The sequence below is a fragment of the Balearica regulorum genome, chromosome Z (assembly GCF_011004875.1).
Source record: "Balearica regulorum gibbericeps isolate bBalReg1 chromosome Z, bBalReg1.pri, whole genome shotgun sequence".
NCBI classification, from domain to species: Eukaryota; Metazoa; Chordata; class Aves; order Gruiformes; family Gruidae; genus Balearica; species Balearica regulorum.
The window spans coordinates 84,518,134-84,535,779 of NC_046220.1; the positions used below are offsets into that span (position 1 = coordinate 84,518,134).

Sequence of the window (17,646 nt, forward strand, 5' to 3'; positions counted from 1 at the left end):
TATATTATATAGTAAACTAAGAGCTTTCAATAGCTACTTCCATTCCCAGCAACCACATTCACATAGAAATAGAGATGCTGACAGGCTCAGTTGTTGAAAAGGGTTAAGAACAATCACGTTTGTAAAACTTTTTCTGCCAGAAAGACAAAATAAATCATATTGGACTCCACACACACCTTGGGATTTCCAAGAAAGAAAAATAAAACCCTGCAGGATTTATGGACTTGCCGATATAACGCAGTCCTTTCACCCCTTTGTACTTCCTCTAATCTGTTCCAAGCAAAAAATGGATCTGCTCCAGGAAATCCTGACAAGCTTTGCAGGATGACACTCTAAATCTAATTCATTACAAACTACCTACCCAAACCCTCATGTAATGTTGACAGAGTTGTATTTAATGAGAGCAATGTTTCAAAAACTATTGCATCTTTGTCAACTTTCCAACCAAAAGAACAATCCGAAGTACAAAAACTGAATCACCAGCAGAGCTATAAACTACACTAGAATGGATAATCTGAAACTCTTTCAGAGCTGCAATGCTTTAATTGGGGCACTACATTTTAGGCACAGACTACAATGCAATTTAACACAAAAGATACTGCTAATAGTATCTTTGGTAAAGTTTATCTGGGGAAAAAAGAAGTTAAAACTTATCACAGGTGTGGAAAGACATTTTAATTTCCAAAGAACAAAGTATGTTCTCCTTCCTGTAATAGTGAAGTATCCAATGGGATATGGAGTGAATGCATCTCAGATACAGCAGATGCATAAAAAAGCCACAGAAACAAAGCTGGAGATCTACAGAAACACTCCACTTAGTCATCTCTCTTCTCCCTTCTTCAGATGTCAATTCACTGGTATTTCAGAAATTAGTATTAAATCATGACTTCACACACATGCAGTTCAAAACCCCACACAACTGCAGAAGAGGAACTTTTGTTCGCACCTTGCTGCATCCCCCAGAGATGAAGTGATGCCTCCAAAGTCCTTTCCCTGTACACTTCCCCACAATCATTTCTAGCCAAAAGCTACAGGAAACAAATGTCAAAGCTCCTAGAAAATAAAACAGGCTAACTTCTGTCGATGGTTTGAACTGGGTGTGAGATGCTGATCATGTACTTCTTCCAAGAGTATATTCAGGGCTGCGACTGGCAGTAGGTTATCATTGTCAGTACTGCATCATCACATGGAGCATTCAAATACAAATACATTATAATCCCATCACTCTAAATTTCATATTCTCTTCAATGCTCGGTTTATACAAGGAGGCTTGAAAAAAAAAAGAATAAAGCTAACTTACAACAGGGGAATTTCAACAATGAGCTGGATGAGGCAACACAGCAACTCTTCTATGAGGTCTTCACACTCTGTTCCTGAAAAGAAGCATACAAAGGTTTTCTGGATTTTCAAATACCAAGAGAAAGCAAAGATTTATCACATAGATCCATATGATCAATATTTTAATTAAGGAACAAACACTAGAAGAGAAATTCTACCTGTTTAAGAAGATGGCATTCTATCCTGAATACAAAGCACTTGAGAATCTGTCACCAGAGAAGATGGTGATACTAAGCCTTTATATATAAATACAAGTAACAGTTGGATAAATTAAATGAGAGGTTGGTGTTATAGTAAGTATGCTAATATTAAGCACATCAAGCCTTACTCTGCTACTTACTGAAGTTCATATTAAATGGTATTACTACTAACAGTTGAACCGATCACTAGTAACTTCTCACTGGTCCACAGTTCAAGTCTCCTCTCAGAATTCCCTGCACTCTGCCTATTTCCCCACCTCTTTTTTTAATCTCAAGTGAAGAATAAGCAGAGACAGATAGAAAACACAGTATTGTTTGTCTAACACAAACTGAACAATATTCTAAATTGTGATCTGTCAAATGAACGCAGCCTACAGTACACATCACTGCTACTCCCAAGCAATTAAATCCACACACTATTTTTTCATCCATACCCATTTATTTATTGAAGAGGTTTTACATATTTCAATGACAAGGAGTCGTGAAATTCTAAAGTGCATTTTAAGGGAGCAGAAATTATTCTCTACTCATACCCAATGTGACAAAATCCATAGGATGATTAAAATTATTTTTTTAAAAAATATAACTATTCTAAGCAATAAAATTTGTGGTATTTTACATTAGCATTGCAATTTTTAAAAGTAACCATAACAAAAGACTTGCAAGACTTACTGAGGAAAAAGCTCATTAAACCATTTGAAGTTGTCACATAAAACTTAAAAAAAAAAAAAAAAGAGAGAGATGATAAATCTCTTGGCTCATTAGGATTTTTTCCTGCTTTCAAAATAAAATTATAAAGAGAAACCAACAACACAAAGAAGTGTAGGGTTTTACAGTGCTGAACGGCCTAAGAGCAGGCATAGTTTTTCCCTCTACATTATCTGATAGGCATTACAGCCTATGATTACTCAAATGCTTCTTTATTTTGTATTTTCAAATAAATACATCTTGTAATAAACACATTACAGCCAGGTTATGGTGGTGTTACTCTGTTTAACCCAGTACTTAAATCCAGAACTCAATTTTAAGAAGCAGACCAGAGGAAATATTCACAATAAAGCAAAATTATTTCTTTCCACAATTGGTTTATTAAAAACACATTAAAAATTGTCACCTAGTGAACTGCACGTTCTAAAGGAAATCAGTTTTTTATCGCGGAAACGTAGTTTCCTTTATATAGAATCCCCCATGAGTAACACAATGTAGCTCCTGTGAGTAAAAACCAAGAACTGCTAGGTGTATTTAACCCGAGACAGAAACCACTGCCAATAATGAAGACCAGGTAATACCTTATAAAGTAACTTGAATGTGGCATTTTCCTAAGGTTTTTTCCTGGATCTAGAAAATACTTAGAGAGTAAGACTTTTATCATTTCTTCCACCACCATGCTATATACACAACTCATTTGAAGAGAGAGTAATGTTATTTGAGTATGAAAGAGAGCTTTCCCCTCACACTATATTCAAAATAAAGCAAGAAAATGGTGGGTTAGGACATAGAAGGAAAGATGTTAGTCTTTCCTGCTCTATTCTCAAACTTTTTTTCTTTTTACAAAAATAAAAACACAACTTAATTGCTGTAATCAATGTCATTCAGCTACAATAATTAATGTATCCTTTTCCCCATTGGGCCACATGCATTCTTGTTTAATTCTTGTCTTGCCAAGACAATGAGGCGGATGCATGCCAAATCTATAACGTGAGAGTGAGCTATAAACACAGAACACTATGTGTTTTCATAAACAATCTCTTTTTCAATAGCAGGATAAAGACAGTACACACAATACTCAGTCACATTAATAGATCACATACTTGGATCAAAGACACATGTAAAGCCTTGGGGAAAATAAGTAAAGGGTAAATCTGTCCAGATAAGATTAGAGCAGGCTTGCAGAGAGAGGAATCATAGGGGCATCTCCTAAACTCTACTGCAGTGCAGAAGTCACTGCAAACCCACACAGGTTGTAAAACGTCCACTTATGCTGAGGCATCGTTTTTCATCAGCCGTATCAAAGTCCTCAAACATGTGGGTTACTTGCATTGTGGGTTTTTTGGCTTTTTAGAGTGCTTGGTTTAGGGGTTGTTTTGGTGGTTTAGGGGTTTTTTTTTATGTAGATAATAATTCAATATTTTTTAATAACTTTTTCTGTGCTACACACATTACAGACTGGATTAGCAGACACTATACAAGCCAAATGGCTTAGCCAAAGAAAAGTATACATGCTAGGAAAATCCATTTCTAGTAAGACCAGCCCAGCTCCATCCTCAGCCATAATACAGGGTCCAACATAGACTGTAAAACAGTCTTTCTTCTCAAGAACCTAACCACTATGTTGTCACCACCTGATCCGAGCTGCTTTAGCAGCTGGATGTGCCTAATGGCAATATGATATTCAGGCACAGCAAAGTGTAGCTTCACCTTAGATGCTACTTGTTTTTCTATCCTATTGATCCTATATATAGGAGAGAAACCTGGACACCAGTCAGAAAATAATTTATTGCTTGAAAACAGTACCTAAAGCCTCATCCATTCAATTCAACCAGCAGACTTAAAGCTTCTTTGGGTTTTGTGGTTTGACCTTCTGCTGTGAGGACTCTCAAAAGCTCCAACTTTCCCTTAAGAGTGTTAACAATGAGTACATAAAGCAATTGCCAACCGTCATTTCCTTTATATGATAACTGAACACTCATGAATTTATTTAAGGGCTGCAGTAAACATACTGTTATTTATTCCCTCCTCTATGTCCTCTTATTTGCACTTCCTGGGCTAAAGAACCACCTGAAAAGTGCCAAAAGGAACAAACCTCTACTAATGTCTGACAACTTTTGAAGGAAGCCCATAAACAGTGCTGTTAGCAGGGACTCGAGCCTATGCAATTTGTTCATTACAACTTTTTAATGGTAGGCTATGATATATCCATGCACTCCAACGTTTTGCAAAACAAAAAACCTCAACAATCACATTTTATGACACAAACCACAATTGCACAGTTTTCTTCTGGGTTTAAAACAGTCTAACAGAGAAAAGCACAAATTGGACAGTCAGAAAAAGGGAAAGCATATGAATTGCAAAACCTGGGAGGAGAATTCTTCCAAATAAGACAGCAATAAAAAATGCTAACCAAATAACAGTGGCTGCGTCATATATAATCCGTCAAAATACAAGACAAGTTGCTGAGTAGCCAGTGACGGGGATATCTTCCATACCTCATTACTATCATACTATACATCTCTGCCTGACACACTGAACATCGCACTGACCAACTGCAGCATGAGCAGCCTGATGTGCTGACACTGCAGTTACGCGCTCCGAGTTCCCAGGTGCTGTATTTAAACTCAGAGAACGTGGTACAAGAATATATTGTCTGACCAGAAGGAAAAAAAAGTTACGCTGGGAAACAAACACCACCACACAGAGATGTCCAAAGGAGTTTCAAGATGATCCTGAAAAGAACAGTTACCTTTTAGATTGAACAAGGCGTACATAAACAGATCATACGAGAGAGCGGTGGTTTGTGTTGTTGGTTGTACTGTTCTTTACAGTAACTACTCACCAGCTATATATTGTGAAAATAAGGAAACAATACTTCAAAATTCAGACATCATATTAAGGCCTTTATCTATATGCATTTTTTTTTGCATTATATAATTAATATGATCATGTATTGTATAAGGTTTGTTTTATCACGCTTGCAATTAAAAATAGCAAAATAATATCAAGCTCTGGAAAATGAAAAGACAGCAAAGACAAATAAGAACTTTAATTTTTAAAAAGGATGACTACCAAAGACAGTATTCAGTATGTACAACTTCAGTAAAAGTACTAATAAATCTGTGTAAACTTCACAATAACAAGGCGTGCTCTAGTTTCCATAGACTAAAAATTCAAGAAAGCTATATTTGACTTAATTATGAAAATACAAACAAAAACATTTAATCTTTTTCTGCTCACTTTAACAGGCCCTAACACAACAGCATTTTATTATACTCTGTTAATGAGCCTTCACTTTTCTGATACTTAGGTATAAGAGCTATAGGAAGGCATTCACTTTATTACCACACTCTGTATATTTTAAAAAACCTGTGTGAAGATTTGGAACCAAAAACATGATGGCTATGTAAACACAGCACATTCTGAACCTCAGCACCTTGAAGGTCACAAGAACCATCTCCAACTGGAAACTCAAGTCAAAAGGGGCAGCGGACTCAAGCCGTGGCAGAGCCAAGGAGGAGCTCGTTTCCTGCCTCCATCCCCTGCTCTCACCAGCAGACCACACACAATTACCTTCCTAATCAAGAACATCCAGTGAACAATCTGCTCAAAGATAATTGCTAAGTACATTTGCCATCAATATGCACAAAATTACCGCTAATAAATGTCACTGTGAATTACAGTTGAGTGCTACTAGACATGGTATAAACATGGATCTACCCCAGTGACAAGAATCACTTTTCATACCATGCTGCGAGGAACTCCCAGCATAAGGAATAAAGATCACAGGGGTTCAAGCTAACAAAGCATCTCAGCTTTTCTATCTGTTTTACTGTGCTAACCTCTACCACTGAAGCAAGAGGTGGGCAATTTTTTTAAATCAAGTATAAACCCATAGGCAGTCTGCAATGATAGCTTATTACAAGCAGGTGTTACTTTCTAATGCATCGGTTAGCTGACTTCATTCTTGGAGATTACTCATCACAGTTTAAATACATTAAACCATTTCAACATGTAGCACTTAATCTTTTGGCACCAGAAGTCTGATTTCCTCGCACCAACAGCAGGCGCCAAGGAGTTAAACAGATTTTAATGAACAGTTTTCACTATTCAATGAGCAAGCAGCTATTAGGCATTCTCCACACGTGTCCTTGCTGGATTGACTGTTGAGGAAAATCCATGTTCAGATCGCATTTGGTTCCTCCTCCACAATTCGCTCGCGTTGTATTAGCATTCTGATACTAGTTCTTTTTGCCAGACCATTTTTGGCTTTACGCAATAAATAACATGCAATTACAAACTCAACAGTATCTTTACAACAAAGCAAAGGAAATCAAGGCTCTTGTGCCGGCATGATCCATCATGTATTCTCGTGAAAGCATCCTGATATGGCACTATACAGATTTGTGGCAGACAGGGTTATGACTTTCTTTTTGCTGTAGTCAGACTGATTTTGAACATATTCACATCATTCACTTCCCAAAAGGACTGGATAGCAGAAAGAAAACAGCCAGATTATTTAAGCATCTTCCCTGCCATCTTTCATCTTGTGGAATACTTGCTCCATTTCCTAGAGATGCACTTGCTTTTTTTTTAAACATTCTGCCTAAATTCTTTGACTTTTCCCGTACTCTTGTATAGACTACTGCCCACTAATTAAATTTCAGCAGTTGCTTTTTCAATGGATCGGTTCTAACCATAGTTCTGTTATCTTCCCTGACTAGATTCCCAAAAATTGCATTAATTCCACTCCCTGGCTGCTGCTGGTTTATGAAACATATGTGTAAAGAAACACTAAATAATTGCAACACTACCATTGCTGCAGCAGTATGTGGTCAGCTACACCCCAATTCTATTCTGTTCTTCTGAAGACCATTACCACCTTTCAAACTACAGGAAAATGACTAAAACTAAGGTAGGTCTACAACATCACTTCTGAACAGCTGTTTCAAAAAATGTCAGATTAAGTTTGTAAATAAATGACCATGTTACATATAAAAAAAACTTTAAAGAAAAAATAAACCAAACAACTTAAACCCTGCTCTAGAAGAGGTCTGTTTTGCTGTAAGAACCCATAACATGCCAACAGCTTGTTAATAAATGTTTAATTCTGGCAGATAACAACAGTCAATATGTTAGTAAAAGCTCTCATCACATTTTGAAGGTGCTGTCTTTCATATGCATGATACAAAGGAAGACTGTTTACACCAAATTACTTCACACCTCAAAAGAAGTGAGTCAGTTTTACTATTGACTACGTACTTTCAATCTCATAGGTTGTCCCAAATAGTAACCATGTTGTATGTAACCTCATTGGTACTCCATTTCTAGTTTTAAAGCAAAGTTTGGGATTCTTAGTCTAAATAAAACATAGAATCACAGAATTATTTAGGTTGGAAAAGACCCTTAAGATCATCAAAGCCCAACACTACCAAGTTCACCACTAAACCACATCCCTAAGTGCAATGTCTACAAACATCAGAACTTTTCAGCTTCTTGTGGGATATTTGTTTCACTAGCGCTAGTGCAGACCTACCATATGAGCCTGATGCTTTCTCTTCATAAGTAAAATGAAGTTGCAGCTCCTCTTCTGACATTTGACTGATGAAGACTTTCAGCAAACAGCAAATAATAAACAGTGCATTGTGAGCCTGCCAAATAAAGAGGTGACTAGAAAAGAAGAAGAAACAAACAACAATCAGTAATGCTTCATCTGTGAGCATGCATCAAAAAGCACAAGATAATATATGCCAGAGTAGACACAGGGGTTCCTTCAGCTGAAGCAAGGAAAAGCAAAGCGCTCAAGCAGGGAATCTTCAGTTGATGCTGCATCAAACAAACTGGAAATGTATTTAAAAGAAATTTTTTTTTTTCCTCCAAGAGAATACAATTTTATTCCTAACTACGTTTGTTTTGTTAAAACACCACAGTTGCCAGAAGCACCACTCCTCAAAGAGCTCACCAGACAGCTCAGCATAATTCTAAAGGTTTCTAGATACTATGGACTCAGGCCACCCAGACATTTGAACATTTCCAACAGCTTCGATATGAAAGCTATTTTGGCTCCCTGAACCTTAGCACTTTTCCCAGTGAAACAGCCTTCAAATGACTGTAGGCATTTATGGACTTCAGGAGCACAATATAGCAAGATTTTTCTATGCAACACACAGATATTGTCCAAGCTTTCTGAATGCAAGGGGAATATAGCTTCATTACGTTTTCTTGAATCCCAGTAAGCAACTGCTGGGAAGCCCATACAACAGCACACAGTCAAGCTCTTCATTGAAGCTATATTTTCAAGGTATGTTTGGATTAAAGCAACAGGAGCTATCCAGGCAGGAATAACTTCTTTCTCCAGATAGAAGCAAAAAGGTTGAGGGCAGTCCTAGGAGCAAGGGGGCATTAAAAATAAAGTCTTCCTTTTGAAGCCCTGGATCTGAAGAGAGTTGGACATCTGTCAATGGGTGTGGGGGAACAATTACATAAAGTTCCCTTGGAAAACTATGCAGTGCTGCACACATAGCTTCTTCAAGTTCTTCCTGTTGCTGAAAAGGGGCAAGCAAAACTAATGGCAGTTGCATGATATGATTTGAAAGCAGTTATCTTTATATAGAAGTTTGTGCTCAAATTCAATTTAAAATATTTTCAAGGTAAAATACTAGTTCATACATTAAGATTTAGTTAAAAAGGCCAGGTGATTTTTAAACAGCTCTAAACCAGTAGTAACCAGGATCTACACCATTTGTACACAAATGTGTTTATGTAACACACAGGATGAACACAAACATGTCTTTTTCCCCAGTAATCTACTACTTATTACATGTAATTGTCTGTGTTTGGAAAAGTACTAGATACTTGTTCTGTTTGAAACAATGATTTAAGAGAATTCTAAGCTCTGTTCTGTGATTATGTTAACTAGCAAAGTAAAAAACTGAAGAGCTAGCAGCAAAAGGAACATTTAAAAAGTGAAATGGCACACACAGCTTTTTTCTGGGTACTTACTTCTGACATTCCGCTGAAATTTTTAACTCTTTGGTTCTAGAAAGAAAGACTTTAATCAATGACCCAAGGTTTCCTGTTCGAGGATTCTTCTCAACTAGATGAGGAAAAATAAGATATTACTATATAGCATGTGTAAGTTGACACTATTTAGTTCAAACAATATATAGAATGAAACCAAATTTCAATGTCTTAAATATTTCTACATATAGCACAGTATGTCTGTTTTTCTGTACAGCTGTAGTTGTTCTTTTCAAATTCTCCAGGCCACGCTTTACTACTCCATAATTGTTCTCTAAGCATACTTTTCATCCTAGATTTAAAATATTGCAAATGTGGACCTCGTACTGCTTCCTTTCCAAGACTTGTCTACTGCATAACAGCCTCCTGTCAGAAAACTGGGCAGGTTTTCACAACCACTTTTTACTTTCTTGAAACGTCATTGATCGCATTTATATTATCCCCTCCTTTGGTTCTCTTTCCCCCTGCTGATCAGCTTAGAGGGCAGAGGGAGAACAAGGTAGTAAGGATGGAGTTATTCATTTTAAATCTTTCAGTCATTTAAAGTTCTACAAAACAGTTAACAATGGAAGTTTCTAAAAGTTTGGGATATATGTAAACACACTCTTTACACTACTTTAATCTTACTAGTGGAACACATACAAGTAGAGTTAAGTATACTGAAGTCATGGATGTGCACATGAATGCTGTTTCTTAATTTTTCTGATAAAGCACATGGAAAAAAGATGTCACAATTTCTCACCTAAAGACTTGCAGACCGAGATTGTGGCTTCTTCCAAGAGCTTTAAGTCAGCACTAGGGGAGGGAGAAAAGAAAATAAAAATGGTTACACAAGGAATTGGGTTCCTATATTGAAGTGAAAATTCATTACAAAACAATAGTAAAATATTTCTAAGCAGCACTTAATTTTACCAATCCATTAGCTGGTTTACATCGATACCACAAAAGCACAGAGTGGTTGAGGCAAGAAGGGACCGCCTGAGGTCATCTCGTCCCATCTCTCTGCTCAAGCAGGGCCACCTAGAGCCAGTTGCCCTGGACCACATCTAGCTGGCTTTTGAATATCTCCAAGGACAAAGACTCCACAACTTCTCTGGACAAGCCATTCCAGTGCTCAGTCACCCTAGTATCAGGCAGGACAACATGCATTTGAAGTACAGTGACTATAAACCAGCAAACTAATATTCAGACGTGAATCGTTTGTCAAAGTGAAATGATGTTACTACATCAGTTGTTTTACTACTACCTTTTGGTGTCAATGCTGCCATGCTTAGCTTGATGCCACTGAAAATACACATAGAATGGCAGCCTACAGAAAAAACTTGATTGTTTACAAGAACTATCATATGAAATAACACCTTTTTAAAAAAGCACAAATCAAGGAATCCTCAACTTGACATTTAACCTCAAGCCAAGCATCACTTTCCTTTAACTAATGTTATTATATTAATGCAACAATCACATCAGATACACCAAATTTTTCATAATTTCATTAATTGCCTATCGGTATGCCTCAATGAAAACCATCAGCTGAAAAGAACAACAAAGGACTAAAGCAGAACCTGCAAACAACCACTGAACATAAACACCAGCTGCGTCAAGCACTTAAAAAGATATTTATATACTGCTGTCACTACAAACCTACAGTACAGAGTAGCTGATCCTCAAAAACAAAACAGAAGAATACATGGGAAGTATATTTTTCCTTAATAGATGGAAAAAAAGACAAATAATAATCAGATACAGTGTCCAATGCTACATTAAGCAATATGAAGGTGTCCCAACACTAAAATCTAAAGGGCAACTTGTCCTAGTGTTTCATCACCCTCAGCGTGAAAAATCTCTTCCTTTTACCTAGTCTGAATCTACCCTGTTATAAATGTTAAAACCATTACCCCTTGTCCTATTGCTACAGGCCCTACAGCTCAAGATATCAGAGAAGATCGTACAGCCTCTATACATACTCAATTAAAATACAGTCTGACCTACAGGAATGGCAGTCCTACTGAAGTTCCCCAAGTTAAAAGTCAGTCAAAACCAAACCCAGTTCAATGCTTGCAGACATAAAGTAGTATGTAATATAGGCTGAACAATTTCAGAGCTCATGTAGATACATCCTTGTAGTTGAAGGTATGAAAATCACCATCCGCAGAATAAATAGAAAAGTAGCAAACTCTTCTCATATAACTATATTGCAATACTTAGTACTGCCATAATTAGATTGCCAAAGTCACTGTTGCTTCCTAAGCATTAAATTTTCCAAGCAGCAACCTGATTTATGTAAAAACATCAGAGACCGAAGACAAAAAGGACACGATACCACATGCGCTTTCTCTGTCCCACCGGCTCAACTCCATCTCAGCAACTACCTACAGCTCTGCCAGTGACTTTTTAAAATGCAGTGGTAGGGGAAAACAGTCCTCCTTCTTTCTGTTTTTAAATTCAGATGGTAATCCAGTTTACAGTACAGTCCTAAGAGCTGTTGCATCAACTTGATATTAACTGTGGTGCTGTGTGGGAAGCCCCTAAACCAGGGCCACTGCTGAAAAACCATGTGGAGTCATGTTCTTGGAAGCTCTTGAGTTTGCCCAAACTGCTGAGGACTAGAAGTAGTAAGGATATTGGTAGAAACAGCAGCCCAAATAATTATTTCAAAACTTTTCAATAGGAAATGCTTCAAGATAGAGACATCAAACAAATTAAATTTTAAGATGCCTGTAAATGTTCTTGTGGATCACACTGATTTACTGTGTAGTGAGCTGACAGCAGAGACAGCTCTTCACCTACAGCTGAATATCCTAAGACAATTTTAGATTATCCAGATTGTCCTTTTTGATATCAAATATCAGCATTCTTTCCTCCCTTATAAACTGCTTTGCAACCTAAGTTTCAGAAAAAATAAACTTACACTTTCATATAAAAACATTAGACATAGTCTCAAAGGTGGTCTCATTTCAGTGCTAAAAACACACAGAGTAATTAAGAACAAATGGTATAAAGCTAGAACACCCCGCCAGCAACTACAGACAACACAGTTTTCTAGGTCTATATGAAACAAGGACTTTTTGCACTTTTTAAAAAAAACAACAACCTTCTAAATTTGTCCAGCTGGCTGTTTGTCATCAGTATGTATTCCTTCCTAAGAGGCAAGGTGAATTTTATATAGGACACCACTAACTAGAGAGTTCTTTGGTACTGAATAACCATGATCCAACACAACATGACCCACCTCCCACTATCCAAAGATGCTGGGGACTTCCATAATACAGACAGAGTGATTATTGTAATTGGTCCAGGATTTAAACCATTAATGTAGACACACAGCTTTTAATTATGGTTTGTTGTCCTCCCCATTTCTAAGCAGTTAGCTTTTAAAGTACAGCATTCTTAAAGGTGTTTTTTTCCTTCCCTTTCAGTTATTAAAAACCAAAGTCCTTAAATTCCACAGAGTTGCCTAATTTCTACAAGTTGCCAGGATCAAAAGCAGTGGGAAACCAAGCAAGACCTTCAGCTCTTCAGCAAAGCTTTTAACACTTGAGTCATTTTTTTTCATACCAAAACGAAGTTTAATGCTTAAAAATTAAGTACAACCCGCTCGCCCTCATTCATACAAGTACACAGAACTGAATTACGCCGTCCTGAAGACTAGGTGACAACATCCACATCTAAGAATGGAAACCTAACACTAAAACATCCATCCGTCCATTAATCCACAGAGCAGCACTGGTAGTATTCGAACTATTTTTCAGCACTAACAATCAGAGCAAGCACTGATGGAGTGAAGTTCCTTCACTGCACTGATCACAAATAGGAGTTCCAATTCTCTCTGAAAAGCCTCACCCAACGAATACGGACTGCTTTGTTGCCAAATAGATGCATATACACATGCACATACATAAATATGTACTTTAGGAGCTCGCTATTTGGGACAAAAATAGTCTAAAATGCATTTGAATTGATTCCCTTCAACATATTACACTTAATTGTAACAAAGTACCTATGGAGGGATCCAGGAGAAAACCATCTTTCAGAAAAGAAGAGGAAAACATCCCACACATTTTCCACTCTGTGATTTTATCTATCAAAAACTGGGAAAATAAAAGTTACACTTTTTCAGCACTGAAAAGGAGCTTCTGAAAGACAGTATTTTCTAGAACACGTAAAAACAGGAGAGACATGCATTAGGGATGGAGGAGTGAGATATCCCATGGTCTACGAGAACCATTAGTACCCTATCAAGAAAAAGATTATCAGTTTCTAGCAATAAACAAGCAGCAAAGAAAGTAAACCCTTCTGCTGAGCATCGCTAGGAGAAACCCGGGCACCCCAGTAGCGGCCAGTAAGCCCTGCCATGGAGGAGACCCCACTTTGGAAGATGTTCCTGTGCACACAACCACAAACACCAGCTTCAGGCCATGGATCTTAACATAATGATCCCAGTGACCTGGGTGAGTTTGTACATGTAATCATGTATTTCAGCTGGCACTACCTGAACTAAACCCTTTGGTTTTGGGAAAGTAGTATGTATTCCAATCATATTTACCAGTTCTACAATTTTCTGAGGCATGAGCAAAAGGTATCACCTGGTATGGGGATTCCAACAGGTTGTGAGCACAGGGGAAACACTAAGGATTCAAAGCAAATCACATTTAACCACGCAGACTCGACAGGCTCATTGAGATCCAAGCAAACACGTGAGGTGCAGGATTGCTTCCCACACACTTTAGGAAAAAGTTCCAGGCTTCACAGGAATTCCTGGCTCATCCTGTGATCTGATGGCCAGCATTTTCAAAGTCCTTTATAAAAGCAAGAACTTACTTTATTTGCTTTTTTTATGTAGTGGGAAGGCCCACAGACTTCAGCAAAACTATAATTAATAATAAAAGTGAAATTTGCTCCTGACAGCATAGACTTCTTTAAAATGGTTTTACCTTTAAAATAAAACAAGATATCAAAACATGAGAGGTTTTACAGTGCCAGCTATTATTGTCTTGTAACATCTGAACAGAGCAAGCAGTAAGAATATTTTCCAAACCAACTGTCACTACAAACCCACCTATTCATAGGAAACATCCGTGTGACACCAGGTATCACACATCAGCAGTAGAAGTAAAGAGTAATGAAGGGTAATGCCCTTCTGCAGGAAATAGGACAGCACCACCACTACACCCAAGTCACACAAGGATTCCATACAAGAAAGGGGAGAAAAGAAATCAAAATTAAGCTCAAAATTGCAAGCTGCAATACTGGCATTCTGATACAATAGGTCACATCCTTTTCCCGACATGAAAGTTCAATCCCTCTAACCTGTACTATCATATAAATGTCATTTGGAAACTTGATGCACACATCCCCGCTCAAACATATGGGAATGCTAACAGAAGCCAAAATTGCCCCTTTATATTTCACAAGGAAGAGTGAAAATTGTGAGCTACTGTATGCAATGGTTGTTGACCAAGTAAAACATAGTAATTAAACAGTATTTCAACAACACAAATTCTGTTTTGTCTTGCTGAAATTGCTCTTGTATCATTTAATAATTGATCTTATGTCAGGGGTTTTTTTTGGGGGGGGATTTAATCTCTTTGTATTTGTAGTTACTGATCATAGTACAAGCAGTTTCCTCATGAACGAGTTAGTTTTCTGTAAGAAAGCACCTTTTCAGTAGAGGTGGGAAAGAATGGTAAATTAAGCAGGTTATCGCTCAAAAAAATTTCATAGTTTTCATTGACTGCAGATTTTTATTTCTGGCTTCATACTACCAGAATACTATGGATTCTGTGGTCAGCTATTCTGGCATATATTGTAAAAAACCATTAGTTCAAAAGAGGAAAAAAAAAGAAAGGGCAGGGGGGAAATCAGTGGAATTATTTCAGAGTGGCTGAATTTATTTCCATTGCCTTACTTTAAATTTACTAACAATCAGTCCCACAGACTTCAGCAAAACCATAATTAAAGACAGTGAAGGTTGCTTCCTGACAGCAGTCATCTTTGAAGAAAATGGGTTTATCTGCTTTTATTTTAAAGGTATCACAATAGAAGAGGCTTCAAAGTGGCAGTGACTACTGTTAAAATATCTCAACATGGCAAGAGAAAGTATTCTGCATACAAACTGTAAATATAAATATACCTATACCATGGCATCTACCCTTACTTAAGAATAAGACCCAAACTATTGTAGACAACTACCCTCTCTAAAAGAAGAGGACGAGAAAAAAATAGGAAACAGCTTTCCTGATAGGGTTTTTTTTTTCTTCTAAGTAAAGTTTTTCTTCTTTGCCATCAAATACAAAACAGAAGAATCAGCCCATTCAGTAAATGTATACTGTGGGAATGCTGACTTTTACAGGCTAGTTGGAAGAAAAATGTCAAAGAATAAAAAGCTGCATATAATTTATTGTACCAATTTAAAAATGTACCACATTAAGGCAACATAAAAGTTGCTCATTTTTATGTCTTTCCATTAAAGGCTCACGCACACTATTCTTGAACCAGCAACTCATTAAAAACTCCAGGGAAGGAACAAAGCAGAATGGTAAATATTAAGCACATGATTTCCAGCAAGTTCTGTGTTAGTTAACTCTGGTTTAAGTTTTCCATCAGGAAAGAATTGTAACTAATACCACTGCTAAGGAGGAGGTTGCATTCTTGGTAGCAACTTGTAGGAGAGCCAGACAAACACCAGGATCTGCCTAAACCCAGAGCTAAGACTCCAAAGTAAAGCTCACAGCTCTTGCTCATAACAGTAACTAAAAAAAGTCATCCAGAAGAGCTGTATTTTATTTTTCCAATATCCAAACATTATTCAGATTGATAAGTCAGCCACTGGAAATGTAGGAAGTGGCAGATTTAAGAACTTTTATACGATTTTAATTCAGCTGCCATGAGTCCATTCTGTGCAACAAATAAGGATCCATGAAGAAGAAAAAAAACCTGAGCATGTAGGAGTGTGAATTTAGAACACCAAGTACTTCCTAATGGCTGAAACCAGAAGTTTATCAGCAGACACTTCTGCAGCCCAAGGGGATTTTACCTGCTTAGCATCCATGACCTGCTTTACAGAAGAGACCACAATACACCTTTTACAGTGAAAAGCATGAGGCAACCTAGAACTAAATTGCTGGTAGCTTTTCCTTTTACTATCACTTACGCATCTCCTACCACTCCTAAATTGTGTAAGGCCCCAGTGGCTTTACCTGCCAAATCCTCGAGACTTGCTCTGGCTGTTACTATCCCTCAGGCCAGGGGAGTCCTGGGCAGCAAGCAGGGACTCACCGTCAGCTCATTTCTGATTACTGACAGCTGAGTCATGCTCAGGGTTTGTGAATGCACAGACCAGAATTAGTCTCACTTAATATTCCCTCTTAATACTTGTGAAACTATTAAGAAAATCAGCATTACGAGAGGAAGAACAAATAGCCCAGAAAAAGCAGAACGCTACACTCCCAGCAGCCAGCCCTGCTTTGACTACATGCCTTCGTGTTCATTTTTGGATGGCACATCAGGTGTAAGCCATCCCACCTTTTTAGCCTAACAGTTTGTTGCACCCCAAAAATCAATCCCTCATCGTGCCAGAATGGTTTTGTGGATGCTATGAATCACTTTAGGGAATTAACTTGTCTGAAAAAAATAGACACTACTTTTTGCTGTGTTGTTTTTCAGGCAGATTAGTTCCTGATTAAACCCACAGCAGATCCAAATAAACACTGGAAGGGATAGTGAAAGGGCAAGAGTATCTTGCATCAGTATTGCCGGCAGACACACAGCAACTTTGCAGTCAATAGTAGCATTGATATTTGGCAAACTTTATTCCCCCCCTGTAAACTATTTTGTGTTCTTCACAGAAACAGATGAAGTTAATTGGACTGAAAAAATAAACCCAGTAAAGAAGGCATGGCTGAGTAAATAAGCAATGCTAAAGAACTATACACAGAACCACCTAAAGAGAGATTAACATATACAGTCGGGTAGGGGTGGGGAGAGAAAGCAAAAGAGAGAACCAGGAAGACAAGAAATGGATGAATAGAGGAAGAGATCCACTAAACTGAAAGGGGAAAGGCAGAGAAGCAAAACAATGACAAAGAAAGAAAAGAGTACAAAGTACTGAGAACAAAGAGAACAAAGCAGAGTAAAAGAAAATGAAGACAGACAGCAAAGAAAGTAGTGCCATTAAAATATCTGATACGGTATCACACCTTCATCTTTTGCAGATTAGAAAGCCAGTAATTCACCAACCCTCAAGCCAAGGCCCTGGGCTTCTGATTTTGGGCATTAAAAGACTATTGTTCCTCAGAAGAGCTAACTCAGTTTGGCAGCTTGTAAGACCTTCCTTTGGCAGCTGTGATCAGCAGTACCTGGTCTAATTTGGAACAGCTTC

The 17,646-nt window shown here is 37.6% G+C and overlaps 1 protein-coding gene across 10 annotated transcripts in view; it reads right to left on the minus strand.

Annotated features, from left to right (window-relative positions):
- The window catches only part of DYM (dymeclin), a 218,151-nt gene that overhangs the window by 184,292 nt on the left and 16,213 nt on the right, over window positions 1-17,646 (minus strand). For all 10 annotated transcript variants that reach the window (XM_075739713.1, XM_075739712.1, XM_075739715.1 and 7 more), the window contains exons 3-6: window positions 10,012-10,064; window positions 9,252-9,345; window positions 7,786-7,919; window positions 1,301-1,373 (exon numbers count right to left, since the gene is read on the minus strand). In XM_075739713.1, coding sequence (XP_075595828.1) covers window positions 1,301-1,373; window positions 7,786-7,919; window positions 9,252-9,345; window positions 10,012-10,064 — 354 coding nt within the window. The remainder of the gene's footprint in view (window positions 1-1,300; window positions 1,374-7,785; window positions 7,920-9,251; window positions 9,346-10,011; window positions 10,065-17,646) is intronic.